Source organism: Muntiacus reevesi, chromosome 18 (genome assembly GCF_963930625.1).
Source record: "Muntiacus reevesi chromosome 18, mMunRee1.1, whole genome shotgun sequence".
NCBI lineage: Eukaryota > Metazoa > Chordata > Mammalia > Artiodactyla > Cervidae > Muntiacus > Muntiacus reevesi.
Window position 1 is genome coordinate 15,653,608 of NC_089266.1, and position 18,390 is coordinate 15,671,997.

Sequence of the window (18,390 nt, forward strand, 5' to 3'; positions counted from 1 at the left end):
CCAATCCAATGGGGTTGCAAAGAGTCGGACACGACTTAGTGACTAAACAACAACAAAGCAACATTAACCAAATAAGCATAATACTGGTAAAAGAACAAGCAGACTCATCAGTCGCACCGAAAAATCAGAAAAATACCCATATAAAATGGATGTATAATTTGTGATTATACTGCATTTCTAATTAGTGGGAATTTTATTACAAAGATGATAGGATATGTACATAGATATTAAAAAAAGGAAAAGTACATTACTTCCTTATGGTATACATAAAAATTATAAGAAAATATAAACAAATGCTATTATGACTTTCCAGTGGTGAAGGGCTTTTTAAACATGACATTAAAAACATTGTTCCTATATGACAAACCATATAGGAACATCTAAGAATAAGACAAAACTAGTAATAAGTTGTGAAGAGAAAAACATTGATAAACTTGATCACTTTTCATTGATAAACTTGATCACTTTTAATTTTTTGACTTCTGAATGGTGAAGTGGACATAAATTAAAAAACAAATTATAAAGAGGTAGAAAATATTTACACTATAAGTGACAATGAGCTAACAATCTTAATAAATAATGTACTCCTACCCATCAATAAGACAAAGCAAATGCTCGAATAAATAAATATTTATTTATAATAAATTGAATAAGCATTAAAAGAGAAATCCAAAAGGCCACTAAACATATGAAAAGATATTTAATATCACTGGTGAAGAAATGCAACTTAAAACAAGGTATTTTTCTCACTGGCGAAGACTATAATGTAAAATTCAGTTTAGAAGGATAGGAAGAAATTGGGACTCTCAAACTGCTGATGACCTGCTAGCAATTATGTGATGATGTTTCATTTTATTTAATTTTATTTTAAATTGATGCATAGTTGATTTATAATGCTATGTTAGTTTCAGGTATACAGAAAAGTGACTCAGTTATATATACGTAACTGAACACATACTTTCTTTCTCAGATTCTTTTCCCTTATAAGTTATTACAAAATATGAATACAGACGGATGAAACTGGAGCCCATTATACAGAGTGAAGTAAGCCAGAAAGATAAACACCAATACAGTATACTAACGCATATATAGGGAATTTAGAAAGATGGCAACAATAACCCTATATGCAAGACAGAAAAAGAGACACAGATGTATAGAACAGACTTTTGGACTCTAAGGGACAAGGCGAGGGTGGGATGATCTGAGAGAATAGCATCGAAACACGTATATTATCAAGGGTGAAACAGATCACCAGTCCAGGTTGGATGCATGAGAAAAGTGCTCAGGGCTGGTGCGCTGGGATGACCCAGAGGGATGGGATAGGGAAGGAGGTGGGAGGAGGGGTCAGGATGGGGAACACATGTAAATCCACGGCTGATTCATGTCAATGTATGGCAAAAACCACTAAATATTGTAAAGTAATTAGCCTCCAACTAATAAAAATAAATGAAAAAAAAAATGAATACAGTTTCCTGTTCTATACAGTAAGTCCCTGTTGGTTATTATTTTATATGTAGCAGTGTGTATATTAACATGTAAATTCCAAATTCCTAATTTATACATCCACTCTTTCCCCTTTACAACCATAAGTCTGTTTTCTATGTCTGTGGGTCTATTTCTATTTTATAAATAAGTTTATTTATATCATTTTTTAAGATTCCAATATAAGTGATATCATATGATATTTGTCTTTCTCTGTCTGGCTTGCTTCATTTAGTATGATAATCTCTAGGTCCATTCATGTTGCTGCAAATGGCACTGTTTCATTCTTTTTAATGGCTGAGTAATATTCCAGTGTGTGTGTGTATATGTGTGTACACACACCACATCTTTATCCATTCATGTAATGACATTTTAAAGTGTGCATATTCTTTGACTTGGAAACTAAGCTTTGGAAATTTATCCAAAGTAAACAAATGCAAAAGCACAGATATATACACAAGGATATTCATTACAGCATAACTTAGAGAATACAAAATATTTAAGTCTACTGTCTAAATAAATGTATACAATGGAAATGAGGGAACCTGCTATATGAACATACATGTATACGTATACGCCCACTAAACTCTTTAATAATAGCTCTTGCGGAAAGGACTTTATATTTTACCACTTCTGAATTATTGGACTTTCATAATCAGCATGTATCCCTTTATCAGGGAAAACTAACATTTTCACTTTAGAAAATACAAGTAAAACAGACTAATCAAAGTGATCTGGAAAAAAGAACTTACAGGTTTTTAAAAAAAATCTATGAGTAGAAGCCACACCTCCTTAAAAACAACACTCTTACCCCACCCAATAAATCTAAATGCAGGTTCCGCAATACCTGTAATACTTCACAACAGTCACCTCACTACCTGGCACACTGTATTATTGAAGCTACAATACTAAAACAAATCATTCTGTCATACATTCAATAATTATTTGCCAAGGGCTTAAAAGACCTTTAAATATCTCTGGAAATATAGCAGATTGGGATGTTTGTACCAACATTCCCTCAGAAAACAACTACAAAGACAAGACAAAAATTTTTTTTAGAAGATATTAAAAGTATTGAAAAGTTGACAAAATAGTAGGGATTTGTCATGGCAAAACCTAACGGAAATGAGGAACACAAAAGAGGTAGTAAAAGAAGCATCAGAGTCACATTTGCCCTAAGAACACCCTAAGATCTTGATTTTCCAATCCCTGGGCACCATGTGGCCAAGTGGATAATCATAGGCCAAAGCCCATCCAGCACAGGACGCTAAATGTGAAACCCTTCCCACTTTAAGCTGTACTTTCAAAGGGTTAAATAAAACCTCAGGGAAAAGGTAAGCCCGAAGAAACAGTTCTCTGCCCTCAGGGAGCTGCAACAGTTGCCTTGGCCATGCAGGGGGTGCAGGCTCCCCTGAGAAATATTAATGCAATCCAAATCAATATTGCTTGGCTGGTTGAAAGAAACAAACTAGCAAATCAAACAAAGCAAGCAAGCCATGAATTCAGTAGTTTGTAGGGACTGGTAGAATCTCTAGACACTTGAGAGAAGCAAATAAAAATTCTCCCTGGAGAAACATATCTTCATCTTAGACCTCAAAGAAATTTCACAAATAATTTTTCAAGTACAATGAACAGCACACAGACAAAAAAAACCAAAGCATAAAATAAATAAAGGCCTGAGCAACAACTAGGAAAAATAAGATATAGCAGAAACAGATTTTTTAAAACTTCAAATACAAAAATTAACAGACTATTAAACAACTATGTCTACTAGATTAAAGAAATAAAATAAAGGACAGTTTGACTATATCTGCAGGGAACATAAAATAACAAAAATTAAGAATCCAATGCAGCAAATTAGATACACCAAAACAGAGAAATTGCTACTAGATTAAAGAAATAAAATAAAGGACAGTTTGACTATATCTGCAGGGAACATAAAATAACAAAAATTAAGAATCCAATGCAGCAAATTAGATACACCAAAACAGAGAAATTGAGAACTGAAACTATCCAGAAGGAGCATACAGAGACCAAAAGAAAACAGAAAAAAGAAATGAAGGGGCATGGTGATAAAGTGAGACAGTCTAACATATGGTTCACTGAAATTTTATAGGAGAACAAAAAAGAGAACAGGACTGAGATAGAGACAAGGACAAATAACTATTCAGAAATGGCACAAGACAGCAACCCACAAATACCAGAAGCCCAACAAATTACACGGAAGAGAAACAGAAGGATATTTCACAGCAGAACTGAACACCACAACGTAAAAGCAGCCTGGGGGTTGGGGGAGAGGGTAGGTGTGGGTAGGGGAAGCAGAGCAGTTTCTTCAAAAGAAATAACCAGTAAATGAAAATTATATTCTCGACTGTAACAAAGAGAACCAAAAAAATGGTAACGATATACTCAACTGTGTGGGGGAAAGAAAACAAAAAACAATCTAGATATATACACAGCATAAATATCTTTCAAGAATAAGGGCAAAATAAAGTTATTTCAGCAAACAAAAACCTAGAGAGTTAACCCCCAGCAGATAAATACTGTACTAAAGGACTACGGAAGGCAGAAGTAGTCCACTCTTCCACTTCCACTTCTTCCCTAAAGTGGAAGGTGTAATATGTAAAAAGGGAAGAAGTACAAAGAAAGAGGTAAGTAAGTACATGGATAAATCTAAATGAACACTGACAGCATAACAGAACATTATTATGCTGTCAGTGTTCATTTAGAGAGAGATATATATTTAAAGGCAAAATATAACCTTAAACCACCACCACCAAGGCAGTAGCACAGAAATGGAATCAAAGTTATCATGTAACTAGGCTACTGTTAACATCAAACTTTGGCATATTAAAGATACCTGTGGTAACTTCTCAGAGAAACACCACACAGGACCTACTTATTAGTGGAGGAGAAAAGTATGAAATCATTTTTTAATCCAAATGAAAACAAGAATTGAAGGAAACAGTAACATAGAACAGGCAAGAAATAGGCAACAACAGAGACCATTAAGCCGGAATATTTAAAACCAATATAATGATGTTTATTAGTGTAAACAGAATAAATACTGAAGTTTAAAAAAGATGTTTTTTTTTTTTTTAACCATGCCACACAGCTTGCAGGATCTTAATTCCCCAACCAGGGACTGAACCTAGGCCCCAGCAGTGAAAGTGCTAACTCCTAACCACCGGACCACTAGGTAATTCCCTTAAAAAAGATTTCAGACTGAATAAAGAAAAAAATTTCAACTATGTATTTGTCAGATATACTGAAAACATAATAATGAAAAGCTGACAATATAAAAACAGACATATTTACACTATGCGGTGGTTTGAATATACTAGTATCAGATAAAACTGCTATAAGAGCAAAAATTATCAGGAGAAATAGAATCACTTAGTAACACATAAAGCAAAAATATAAATACAGGAAGAAACCAAGTACACCCACAATCACGACAGTCATGAATATACCTCTCTTAGTAACTGACAGAATAAAGAGCCAAAAGTCAGAATACAGAAGATTTAAACACGGTGATCAAATGCTATGATTAACAAAACTGTCATAATGACACTATAAAGAAAAGCAAAGGATAATCACAAAAATTAGAACAGTGGTTGTTTCTAGAGTATTGGGAGGGAGTTATGATCAGGGAAGGTTTCCAGGGTGCTGGAAATATTTTACTTTCTGACCTAAGTAATGATTAATGGAGTCAACTTCATAATGAAACATTTTTTGTGAAGGACCAGACAGAAGTATTTTAGGCCTTCCAGGCAACATAACTCTGTGACATATTCTTCTTTGTCTCTACAACTCAAAAAATCCAAAAATCACTCTCGGCCTGCCAGCTGTAGGCTGTAGTTTACCAACTCCTGAACTCAAAGGCTCAGGGTTTGTGTCCTTTTTGTGTTTCACAAAAAATATAGAAGAATCACTTAGGAGGGAAAAAGCTAAAATAATTCTTTATCTGTTTTTCTATTCTTCTCTTTCAACAAATAGTTGTGAGTTCCCACTGTGTACCCAACACTGTTTTGGGTGTTAGAGACTAAAAACTGAACAAGATCTCTCTTCTATGTCAAGGAGTGAGGGAAATAGTTAAAATGATCACACCTTTATGTAACGAACAGTGTTAAGAGATGGAAACAGTAGTAAATAAAACAAAGGTACAGTTCTCTTGGGATTAACATTCTGGTGGAAGATGATGGGCAACAAACTAACTGTATAGTTAAAAATTAAGATATGTAAATTAAATAAAAATATTAAAATTATGCCACACAATGACAACAGTGAGTGATGTGCAACACACAACATGGATGACTTTCACCAAAGTAATGCTGAATGAAATAAACTAGACACCAGAGTATATTATATACTGTATGATTCCTTTTATACACTGTATAAAAAGAAGAAATAAAAAAACTCATCTACGCTACTACTAGAAGTCAGGACAGCAGCTATCCCCAGTGGCAAGGAGGGGGCTAATAACTGAAAGGGAACATAAGGGACCTTCTGGAAGGGCTGGTATTTTGTTTCTTGTGCTAGTATAGTTGGTGAAAATTCATTAAGCTGTAGATGTACATGTATACTCTTCTATATGTATAAATATGAATCAACAAAAATTTAAATATATATATCAAATTTTAAATACATATGCCAGATAGTAATAGCTAAGAATTAAAGCAGGATTAGGGACAGAGTTACAAGGTGAGAGGGACTGTTATTCAAAGAAGTTGGCCAGGAGAGATCTCTCTTGACAAGGTCATTTTTGAGCAACAGTCTGATGAAGGACTTGCTCATCATGCTATTCTTGGAAGAGGAAATAGCAGGTACAAAGGCGCTGAAGTAAAGAGTGCTTCAGAGTGTTCACAGAACTTCCAGGAGGCCAGTGTGGCTTGAGTGGCATGAGGGAGAAGGGGAGCAGATGGAGTCAGGTGGACGTGGGCAGCAAAGATTACGTAGGAGCTTCTAGACCATGTAAGCCTAGAACAGTCTGGACAAGCCCCTGGCCAGTTCTGAACAGGATCTGACTTAAATTTTTCACAGAATCATTCTGGCTACTTACTATATTGAAAATAGGTGAGACACAGGTAGAAACAAGGAGACTACTTTGGAGACTGATGCAGAGAACCAAATGAATAGAAAAGAGGGTGGATTCGGGAATTTTTTTTAAAGAAAATAAGATTTTGATGGATTAGATATGGGGCATGAAGTTATGATCTGAAAAACTGGACACAGTAAACTGTTATCTACAGGGACAGGGTAGACTGCAAAGAGAGCAATTTGTTGTTGTGCTAGTGAGCAAGAGTTCCTCTGTGGATTTTTTTAAAAATTATGTATTTATCTATTTATTTTTGGCTGCCCTAGGTCTTCATTGCTGTGTACAGGTTTCTCATTGAGGTGGCTTCTCTTGTTGCAGAGCACAGGCTCTAGGATGCATGGGCTCAGTAGGTGTGGCGCACGACCTTAGTTGCTCTGTGGCATGTGGAATCTTCCCAGACCAGGAATCGAACCCATGTTCCCTGCACTGGCAGGCAGATTCCCAACCACTGAACCACCAGGGAAGTCCTACAGATGTTTTTTTAAGCTGCTCATTTAGTTATATAAGCAGAAATGTCAAGGAGAGGTGCATATGTAATTTGCAGGGAAATCAATGCCCAAGTAAATGGCTGGCCAGTTCATGCATCCTAAAAGGCAGATATGGATAAGGACACAAGTAACCTGGTAGATCTGGCAGAGGCACATGGGAAAGTTCTCTTTTGATTGCTTCTATTTTCCTAGTAAAATAAAAAAGTCATCAGTTGAGAGAGTAGAGGGGAAGGAATTGCTGCTGGAAGATTGCAGGAAATGACGAAAATATGAAATATTCATCTAGGAGAGTGAATTAACTATGGAAATATAACAGGACTGGCAGCAACTCAGAGGCTCATGAGGTTGGGGGTCACAAACTTAAAGTGAGATCAGTCAACATAGACATATGCACTTTCCTCTAACCAGGCTGAACCGCTTAGATACAGGCAAGGAAAAGATGGAAAATCAGATTTAATCAGGACTGAGTTTTTTTTCAGGCAAGTATGATGGAGAGAGTGGGGAAAGGGAATTGAAGAGTATACACAAATCAGTGATTATAACAGTGAAGCACAGAATCTAAGATAGGAGGATAAAATGCAATGGAAAAAGGAAATTAAGGTTGGTTTCTATTTTAACACCCAAGACATACTTAGATTTGCACGATAATGAGGCCTAGCCACCATTCACAGAGGTGGCAGGACTGTCTGTGGATCACTTGAGTACCTCTCTCTCATCTTCATTTAAGACCTGACTAAGATGGACACATGATAGATAGGTGGTCACATTACTGAAAACCAAATGAAAAAAAAATCTTTTTCAGGAAGAAAAGAGTAGTAAGACAACAAAATTCTACAAATCATATTTGTCCCAAACAGATAATTCTGCAATCCCATTTAACATTTTAAAACTTGTAACTGGTTTAAAACAATAAAAATACAGATCTAGGTCTCCTCAAAAGTTAGCTAACAAACCTCAACCTAACCAAACAGATTTATACATCAAACATTTATAATATTTTTAAATATGGCAATGATGACAAAGTAATAGAAAAAATTTCAAGTTGAATACATTTTCCTAAGTGCTTTACTAATTATAATCACCCTAATAAACGCATGTATTCATGAGACAGAGAGGGAAAGAAGGACATTTTTAAATAGTTTAACAATATAGAGACTAAATCACTTAAGAAAAAAAGCAATATTAATCAAGTCTGCTGAGGCAGAGAAAAGCAAGTTTCTGAAACAGAGACCTAGGATGAAAACTCCTGGTCTCCCTTTTCCCTAAGATCCCACAGCAATACCTGAGGCATCAAGGAACATAATACACTCTTATGTACAGGGTTCTCATATGGTATCAACAAATCAGCCAGAGGCACTTGAGTGAACTAACACAAAATCCTACATGAGCTGATTCAGGGACTCTCAACTTTGGCACTAGTATCATTCTGGACTGGATCATTCTTTGCTGTGGGCGCCTGTCCTGTGCATGGCAGATGTACACCAGCATCCCTGGCCTCTGCCAGCAGCTGCCTATGGCATCATTCCACCCACCCTCTAATTCTGACTAAAAATTGCTTCAACATTGCCAAATGTCCCCTGAGGGGATAAACTACCCCGGCCTGAGAACCACTAACTTGGCTGTGATGTTTTTATAGAGTTTTATCTCACTCACAGGCAGAAAACAAACCTATCCCAAATCTGTGCAGCATTAGCTTCTCTACATCACTGGGCAAGCCATAAAATTAATTCAAATACCAGGAGCTGACCAAAATTTTTTGAAAGGAATTAACTACAGGAATATGTAAGTCTGGCCAGGATAAAACCTAATGTTTGGATGGGAAACCCCTTTCTTGATAGAACAATGAGCTGCAGGCCTAGAGGTAATCGATTTATACTGAGATCAGCTCTTATAAAATGTAAACTGACTGATACAGATTTGAACCTAAGTTAAGTGATTCACAGGTAATGCTATGAACGTTTCTCCTTAAGACTTCACCCCCCTTGGGTAATTAATGGAAGAGAAACTTTGCTTGAGTGTTCCTGGGCTTCTTGGTCTCCTACAACAGGTGTCACATTTCTCCAGGTGAATGCTTACCGGTAAGGGATTGGATAAGGAATGTTGCGGTGAGGATCGTGCAACTGGTGGAACACTTCTGCCAGGGCTGGTTCCTGGCCCGCTTCCCCCAGCAAACTGGCCAACAGGGAAAAATGGATATGAATAATTCACAACAGTACTATGCTTCAGATAAGGAGAGTAAAAGATTAATACACAAACAGGTCTTAATTATACACGGTCCCTTTAAGTCTACACATTTAATTCTAGAGAGAAAATGCCATATAAGTCAAATTCTACTATCTTTCCAATGAGATTTTAACAAGAAGCTCCAGCAGAAATGTACCAAGATATAAGGAAAACATGGCTAGAAACCTGAAGGTACACATGATTTTGAAAAGACATAAGAGAAGAATGTTTTCCCTTCTTGTCTCAAAATACATGAAGCAGGAATACAGTGTATGTTAGTGTCCCCTTCAGTAACCACTAAGGATGGGTCAGTGAGTTTACTACAGGTTCCACTGGACTACAGGTAGAGGACAAAAGAAGAGTCCAAATCATTCCACTTCAACCTTTGTAAGACACAAAACCTAGTCTGGCCAAGAGAACAATCACCTCATTTGTGAATTTTTATATCATCACAGACAAGACACATAATGAACAAATTTAAATTTAGGAAGTCAGCAGCTGTTTCCTCTTATAGAGATGGGGCAACATGAGGCTGATGAAGGTGGGGAGGAAGGGGAGGAGAGCACAGCAAAGGCAATATATTCCTTTCTAAAGCCTTAAATGAACGAAAGGATTTAGGTTCTTTTTTTTTTTTAAGTCACTATAGATTTCTTTTTCCAAAAATTTAACTTACCTCAAAGTAATCACTAATTTTATGTCCCCTAGGAGTGCCTTTCCCTGAAAATAAAACCAAAGTAAGTATAGTTTTTCCAGTAACACAAGTAAACCATCATTTGCTAAAGTATATTATGTATTCAATGACTGCCTATGCTGTTACCAAATCAAATGTCAACTTTACTTTTAACAAATAAGCCAAAATACCTGTTTTCTAAGAACAGAAGACAGTTTCCACCACAAAATAAAACACTGAAATAAGCAGTGAAAGAAAGACCTTTTCACAGCTTGCTTTCCTTTAAGATTCACTACTCTTTCTTTTACAAGTACACTAACAAAGCTTACGCCACAACTGTGAATCAAAATAAAACTAAAGTATAAACTACACCCCCAACTAAGAGGATAAAAAAATTCAAAACAAATTCATCAGAACTAAATGGTTTATTCTATTTCACAAGTAACTTTATGTGACCTCGTTACTTCGGGAAAATTTTCTCCCACAAAAGTAAAGAATGATTTGCAGATTGAAAGATACAAAATGGGGAGAGGGGGGCCTTTCATTTCTTGGAAGCTCTTCCATTTCATTTATTCTTTCTTTAATTATTTAAAGAAACCTGGCATTATGACCACCATACTTACAGATTTATTCCACTGGGTGCCAATTATTCAATTGAGTAACTGACATGGAAGAAGGGTAGGTAAAAGGACAGCCATGTAAATGAAACCATTTCTGCTTGCCTATTATTAACAAACCACTGCTCTGGTGCAAGACATAGTTAACACTGCTATGTAATCTCTTTTCTGTACAATAAATGCTTAGTCTGAAGACAAATCCATGGTGAGAAGACTGTTAATTTACAACAGGGAAAACTAGAAAATCCCCACAGAACTGACACTGTTTTGTCAAGTGTGTATCAAATGTCAAGTCTATCATAAACAGACTGATATTCCCTTAAGGAATGCAAATCTCCATTGTTAGGAATCCCTGTACACAAACTAATTCGTGTGAGCTGGAAGTTTTATACCTAAGAACATAAGAATTGATATTTTTACTGGTGTGAAATTATTACTACCTTGGCTAGTTTCATATGGTTCAGCTTTTCTTTTCCGGTTTCGCTGGTCATTCTGTTTTTTCTCAGGAGTCTGTTAAATACCATATACATCACAATTAGCATTTTGTTAAATTTTTCACGTTATGAAAATTAGAGTGTATGTAAAAAATATCAGATTTATGAGGAGAATTAACTGGCTCAGAAGTCCTAAATGAGTGTCCTACTCTTAGAGCAGGGTCATGGAAAGAATATAAGATCTGGAATCAAACCATTTATACAATTTTTGGCCAACTGCTTAAAATATCAGAACTTTAATTTACTTATCTGTAAATCAGGGTTGCTGCAAAAGCTTAAATGAGCTATTTTATAAAGCACAAATGTAGTACAAGCATCTAGCATATAGTAGGCTCTCAAATAACAGCTGTTACAATATTTTTTTCTTTTTGAGGCCACGCCATGCAACTTGTGGGATAGTAGTTCCCTTAGCAGGGACTGAAAATCCAGACCCCAGCAGTGAAAGCACTGAGTCCTAACCATTGGACCACCAGGGAATCCCAATATTTCTACTTTAAAAGAGCTTAAATCTAAATTTTTTTTTCCCAAAAAAAGAAGTATCTGCATGATCAGTCAACTGACTAGTCTATTCAAAGTCTTATCTAAGTGCAAAGTAAGCAGTTATATATTCAGCTAGGTTATTTGCCTTTAAAAAACAAAAAACTTCAAATTTTGTTACTGAAGTCTTTCAGGCCAAACTGACTCACTCTGCTGAAGTACTAAGAAGTGCTAAAATTCAAGGAAACCTAGACTAATTCAAGCTACAACTGCAAATTTCTACCTTTCATTGATTATTATGATTCTAGTAATAAAAACCCATCAGGGCCACATGACAACTGTGCAGACACAAAGAGCACACAACTCTAAGGGGAATCATTCACACTGACCCTAACGGGACCCCACAGTCTGCAGTGCTATGGTTTAACCCAGATCTAAAGTGTGGGAATATGAGAAGTCTTGCAATGGATGTGGCTTCTTACCTCTACTTCTTTATCACTCAAGGACCCCACGCTGCACAAGCTCTGGTTGGAAGACTCACTATTGAGTGGCCCCTGAAAAGAAAAAAACAAAAAGGAATCAAAAGAAACTAAGATGACAGCAAAAAGGAGGAAGAAGCCATGTGATTGTGATATCTACGTCAAGTCAAAGAAACCAAGAATTAACTGCAACACCTCTGGGCCAACTTGAAAAGAACTCCATCCATCATATAGTAGAGGGCACTCATGTTAAAATTCTCTACCTAATGTTATTTTCATTTCCTTTATAAACTCTGAACTCCTGTGCAAACTTTCCCCTTCTAGAGTACTTCCACACGGACCAAGTTCATTCTTTAAGGAAAATAAGCAAGGGAAAAACGATTCTCGTGATTCTTGTATCTTACAGTCGATATCTGAAAGTTGAGATGTTAAGGATATGTCAAAGGTTCCTCATGAGGGGGTGGTCAGAGACCATAATGAAGGAAACACTTTTTCGAATCATGCTTTAAAGATACTGCCAGTTCAAAGCACAGTTACAGAAGACTGACCTCTAAGCCTAACAGCTTGAGGATCTCTGCTAGCCTGCTGCTCAGAGAAACTGATGAACATTATTTTTTAAAACCACCATTCAAAGCCTCTGACAATGGTCCCTAAGGGCAAAGAGCTAATAAAGAAACAACCATTCAATAAAATCTAGGAAGAATTTAGCCTGCAAGGTGAAGTCTGTGGTACCTGAACTAAGATCCCGCTTTTCTTCCCATATCCCACCCTCCCATCTCAGCAGGGTTTCAGACTGCTGCAGCCAAGAGCACAAGACCCCTCCTTCCCCAGCTCTCAGTCAAGGGCTTTCTTTCTGAGAGGAGCAGGACTTCAGGATTCTCGTTTCGTCCCCAGCACTCTTGTCACTGAAGCCAAGTCCCAGCCAAGTACATCAAAGACAGGAGGCTTCCATCTGCCTAACACTGATTGTGGAAGGGAGGCTCTGCCTTAGCTTGGCACACTGAGAGTACTGGGACTCCAACAGGCCTCTCGCTCAGCTCATAGGTAGTGGTTCCACATTACGAGAGACAAGCTGCTGTGTGCACCCCATCTATACCTCCGCTCCTGGTATTCAGTTCCTAGAGGCTAAACGTCACTCACAGAAAAGTGTTACTCATTGTCCCCACCCCCAACACCAGAACCCTGGCTTAGATATTTTGCCAGGGGTAAAACGTTGCAACATATAGTACCAAAGCTCTTCCCAAAGGACCTGACTTCATTCTCAACAGAGTGTGGACAAGTTTAAATCTACAGATATTCAATGGAGACGGTGGCAAAAGGCAAGTGGGAAAATATTTGTGTAATGAGGATACAGCCTAGACTGTAGGTCAGTTAGTTAGCAAGAGAGAACCAAGGAATAATGCCCCACCAGGGAGGAGTCATCCTGCGGTCAGAACAAATAGCAAACATTCGTCAAACAGGTATGACCTAAATCAAATCCCTTATAATTATACAGTGGAAGTGAGAAATAGATTCAAGGGATTAGATCTGACAGAGTACCTGATGAACTGTGGATGGAGGTTTGTGACATTGTACAGGAGACAGGGATCAAGACCATCCCCAAGAAAAAAAATGCAAAAAGGCAAAATGGCTGTCTGAGGAGGCCTTACAAATAGTTGTGAAAAGAAAAGAAGCGAAAAACAAAGAAGAAAAGGAAAGCTATACCCATTTGAATGCAGAGTTCCAAAGAATAGCAAGGAGAGACAAGAAAGCCTCCCTCAGCGATCAGTGCAAAGAATTAGAGGAAAACAACAGAATGGGAAAGACAAGATTTCTTCAAGAAAATTAGAGATACCAAGGGAACATTTCATGCAAAGATGGGTTCAATAAAGGACAGAAAATGGTATGGGCCTAACAGAAGCAGAAGATATTCAGAAGAGGTGGCAAGAATACATAGAAGAATTATACAAAAAAGATCTTCACGACCCAGATAATCATGATGGTAGGATCACTAACCTAGAGTCAGACATCCTGGAATGTGAAGTCAAGTGGGCCTTTGGAAGCATTACTACAAACAAAGCTAGTGGAGGTGAGGGAATTCCAGTTGAGCTATTTCAAATCCTAGAAGATGATGCTGTGAAAGTGCTGCACTCAATATGCCAGTAAATTTGGAAAACTCAGCAGTGGCCACAGGACTGGAAAAGGTCAGTTTTCATTCCAATCCCAAAGAAAGGCAATGCGGAAGAATACTCAAACTACTACACAATTGTACTCATCACACACGCTAGTAAAGTAATGCTCAAAATTCTCCAAGCCAGGCTTCAGCAATACGTGAACCGTGAACCTCCAGAGGTTCAAGCTGGTTTTAGAAAAGGTAGAGGAACCAGAGATCAAATTGCCAATATCCGTTGGATTATCGAAAAAGCAAGAGAGTTCCTGAAAGACATCTATTTCTGCTTTATTGACTATGCCAAAGCCTTTGACTGTGTGGATTATCACAAACTGTGGAAAATTCTTAAGGAGAAGGGAATACTAGACTACCTGACCTGCCTATTGAGAAATCTGTATGTAGGTCAGGAAGTAACAGAACTGGACATGGAACAACAGACTGGTTTCAAATAGGAAAAAGAGGACGTCAAAACTGTATATTGTCACCCTGATCATTTAACTTATATGCAGAGTACATCACGAGAAATGCTGAGCTGGTTGAAGCACAAGCTGGAATCAAGATTGCCGGAAGAAATATCAATAACCTCAGATATGCAGATGACACCACCCTTATGGCAGAAAGCAAAGAACTAAAGAGCCTCTTGATGAAAGTGAAAGAGGAGAGTGAAAAGTTGGCTTAAAGCTCAACATTCAAAAAGCTAAAATCATGTCATCTGGTCCCATCACTTCATGGCAAATAGATGGGGAAACAGTGGAAACAGTGACAGACTTTATTTTTTTTGGCTCCAAAATCACTGCAGATGGTGACTGCAGCCATGAAGTTAAAAGATGCTTACTCCTTGGGAGGAAAGTTATGACCAACCTAGACAGCATATTAAAAAGCACAGACATTACTTTATCAACAAAGGTCCGTCTAGTCAAGGCTATGGTTTTTCCAGTAGTCATGTATGGGATGTGAGAGCTGGACTATAAAGAAAGCTGAGCACCGAAGAATTGATGGTTTTGAACTGTGGTGTTGGAGAAGACTCTTGAGAGTCCCTTGGACTGCAAGGAGATCCAACCAGTCAATCCTAATGGGAATTAGTCCTGAATATTCATTGGAAGGACTGATGTTGAAACTGAAACTCCAATACTTTGGCCACCTGATGCAAAGAGCTGACTCATTTGAAAAGACCCTGATGCTGGGAAAGATTAAAGGCTAGAGGAGACAGAGGATGAGATGGTTGCATGGCATCACCGACTTAATGGACATGAGTTTGAGTAAACTCCGGGAGTTGGTGATGGACAGGGAGGCCTGGCGTGCTGCAGTCCACGGGGTCACAAAGAGTCGGACACAACTGAGCGACTGAACTGAACTGAACTGAGAGGGGCTCAAGAGAAGAAGTGAACTGACAGAAGAAATAATTAGCAAATCGGAAGACAGATCAATAGAGATTATGCAAGCTGAAAAATAAACAAACAATAAAAAAAAAAAGAAAAATGAACAGAGCTTCAAAGAAATGTGGAAAACTGTTAAGTATATCACCATGTACATAATTAGGATACCCAGAAAGAGAGGAGAGCAAGAAAGGAGCAGAAAAAAATTTTTGAAGAAATTGCCTGAAATTTCCTTAAATCATTAAAAGATAATAACTTACTGATACAAGAAGCTTGATGAACTCAAAACAGGATAAACATAAAAAGCCTCATAAACATTCTGTAGGAAAAATACTGAAGGAAGGTAAAGAAACAGAGAAAATCTTGAAAGCAGAAACGCAACACGTCACTTACAAGGGAATCCAAGTAAGATTAACAGTTGATTTCTAAGCAAAAACAATCGTGTCCAAAAGGCAGGAGGATAATATATTCAAGGTGTGAGGTACGGAGGCAGGGAGTGTTGAGTCAACCAACACTCAAACATTGAGCAAAGTGTTCTTTCAAAATGAAAGCAAAGGAAAGAGTTCTCAGATAAATAAAAAAGAAACTTCCTCAACCTAACAAAAGGGCAACTACAGAAAAAAAAAAAACAAACCCTACAGTTCACATCATAATTAACAGTTAAAGACTGGAAGCTTTCTCCTAAGACCCAAAACAAGACAAGGATGTTTGCTCTCACCCACATATTCAACATTATACTAGAAGTTCTAGGCAGGAATTATACCAAAAAAAAAAAAAAAAAAAAGTAATAATAATAATAAAAATAAATAAGGCATTCAGATTGAAAAGGAAGAATTAAAACTATGCCATTCCCAGAAAATATACTATTGTACATATAAAACCAAAAAGGATCCACTAAAATACTACTTAAACTAACAAGTTCATAAAGACTGTAGGATACAAGATCAATATACAAAAATCTGTTTTATTTCTATAATCCTGCAATGAATAATCTGAAATGAAGTTAAGAAAACAATTCCATTCACATTAGCATCAAAGAGAATGAACTACCTAGATATAAACAAAAGAAATACAAAATATATACTCTAAAAACTACCTTAAAAACTACTGCAAGAAATTAAAGGTCTAAATAAATGGAAAAACATCCCATGTTCATGAACAGGAATACTTAACACTGTCAGGATAGCAGTTCTCTCTCAGCTGATCTCTAGATTCAATGGAATCCCCAGTAGAAATCCAGGTGACTTCTTTGTAGAAACTGACAAGCTGATTCTAAAATTCATAGAGAATGGGGACTTTCTGGGAAGTCCAGTAGTTAAGACTCCACACTTCTACTACAAGGGACACAGATTCCACCCCTGATCAGGGAACTAAGATTCTACATGCTGTATTGCATGCCCCTGCCCTCAAAAAAAAAAGGAAAAAAAGGAATTATAAAGGACCAAAATAACTCTGAAAAAGAAGGTGAACTCACATTTTCTGACTTCAAGACTTAACTACAAACAAAATTAATCAAGATAGTGTAGTACTACATAAAGATGGACCAATGGAAAAGAACTGAGAGTCCAGAGATAAATCCATAATCTATGGTCAAATGATTATTGACAAAGTAGCCAACACCATTCAATAGGGGAAAGAATAGCCTTTTTAACAAAGGGTGCTGAGACAACTGGATAGTCACAGGCAAAACAATGAAGATAAACTCCTACTTCACACCATATAAAAATTAACTCAAAATGGTTCAAGAACTTAAACCAATAGCTAAAAACATACAGTTCTTAGATGAATGGGGTAAATCTTCACAACCTCAAACTGGGCAAAGAATTCTTAGATATGACACTTAAAGTGCCAACAACAAAAGAAAAAAAAAAAAGATAAATTAGACTTTTTCAAAATTAAAAATGTTTGTGGGGCTTCCCAGGTGGCACTAGTGGTAAAGAACCTGCCTGCCAATGCAGAGAACATAAGGAGATGTGGGTTTGGTCCCTGGGTCAGGAAGATCCCCCGGAGGAGGGCATGGCAGCTCACTCCAGTATTCTTGCCTGGAGAATTTCATGGACAGGGGAGGCTGGTGGGTTATAGTCCACAGGGTTACAAAGAGTCGGACATGACTGAAGGGACTGAGCACACATGTGGTTGAAAGGACACTATCAACAAAGACAACCTACAAAACGGAAGATATCTGCAAATCATATATTTGAAAAGATACTGGTATGCTATATAAAGAACTCTTACAGTTCAGAATCCAATATAAAATGGGCATAAGGTCTAGACAGACATTTCTCCAAAGATGAGATACAAATGACCCCACTTAATCTGAATAGAAAATATCTTACCAAAATAAGCACATGAAGAGAAGCTCAACATCATTAGCCAATGGGGAAACAAAAATCAAAACCAAAATGTGGTACCACTTCACACCTACCAGGATGGATAGATTCATAAAGACAATAAGAAGTGTTCGCAAGAATGTGGAGAAACTGGAACCCACAAACACTGCTGGTAGGAACATAAAATGGTGCAGCTGCTTTCAAAAGCAGTTGGGCAGTTACTCAATTAAACACAGAGTTACATATGACCCAGAATGCTACGCCTAGAAACATATTGAAGAGAAATAAAAAACATGTACACCCACAAACTTGGACACAAATTTTCACAGCAGCATTACTCACAAAAGTCAAAAGGTGAAAACAATCCAGATATCCATCAACTAATAAATGGATACATGAAATATGATATACCCATACAATGGAATATTATTTGACCATAAAATGGAATCAAGAACTGATATATGCTACAGTATAAATGAACCTTGAAAATATTTTGCTGAGTTAAAG

At 37.1% G+C, this 18,390-nt stretch overlaps 1 protein-coding gene across 5 annotated transcripts in view; it reads right to left on the bottom strand.

Annotated features, from left to right (window-relative positions):
* TLK2 (tousled like kinase 2) overlaps positions 1-18,390 on the bottom strand; it is a 127,380-nt gene that overhangs the window by 73,311 nt on the left and 35,679 nt on the right. For 2 of the 5 annotated variants that reach the window (XM_065909577.1, XM_065909578.1), the window contains exons 3-6: positions 12,032-12,103; positions 11,019-11,088; positions 9,965-10,008; positions 9,145-9,240 (exon numbers count right to left, since the gene is read on the bottom strand). The exons of 2 other annotated variants lie outside the window; for them this stretch is intronic. In XM_065909577.1, the coding sequence (XP_065765649.1) occupies positions 9,145-9,240; positions 9,965-10,008; positions 11,019-11,088; positions 12,032-12,103 (282 nt within the window). The remainder of the gene's footprint in view (positions 1-9,144; positions 9,241-9,964; positions 10,009-11,018; positions 11,089-12,031; positions 12,104-18,390) is intronic. One more of the 5 variants, XM_065909579.1, reaches the window with a different exon arrangement.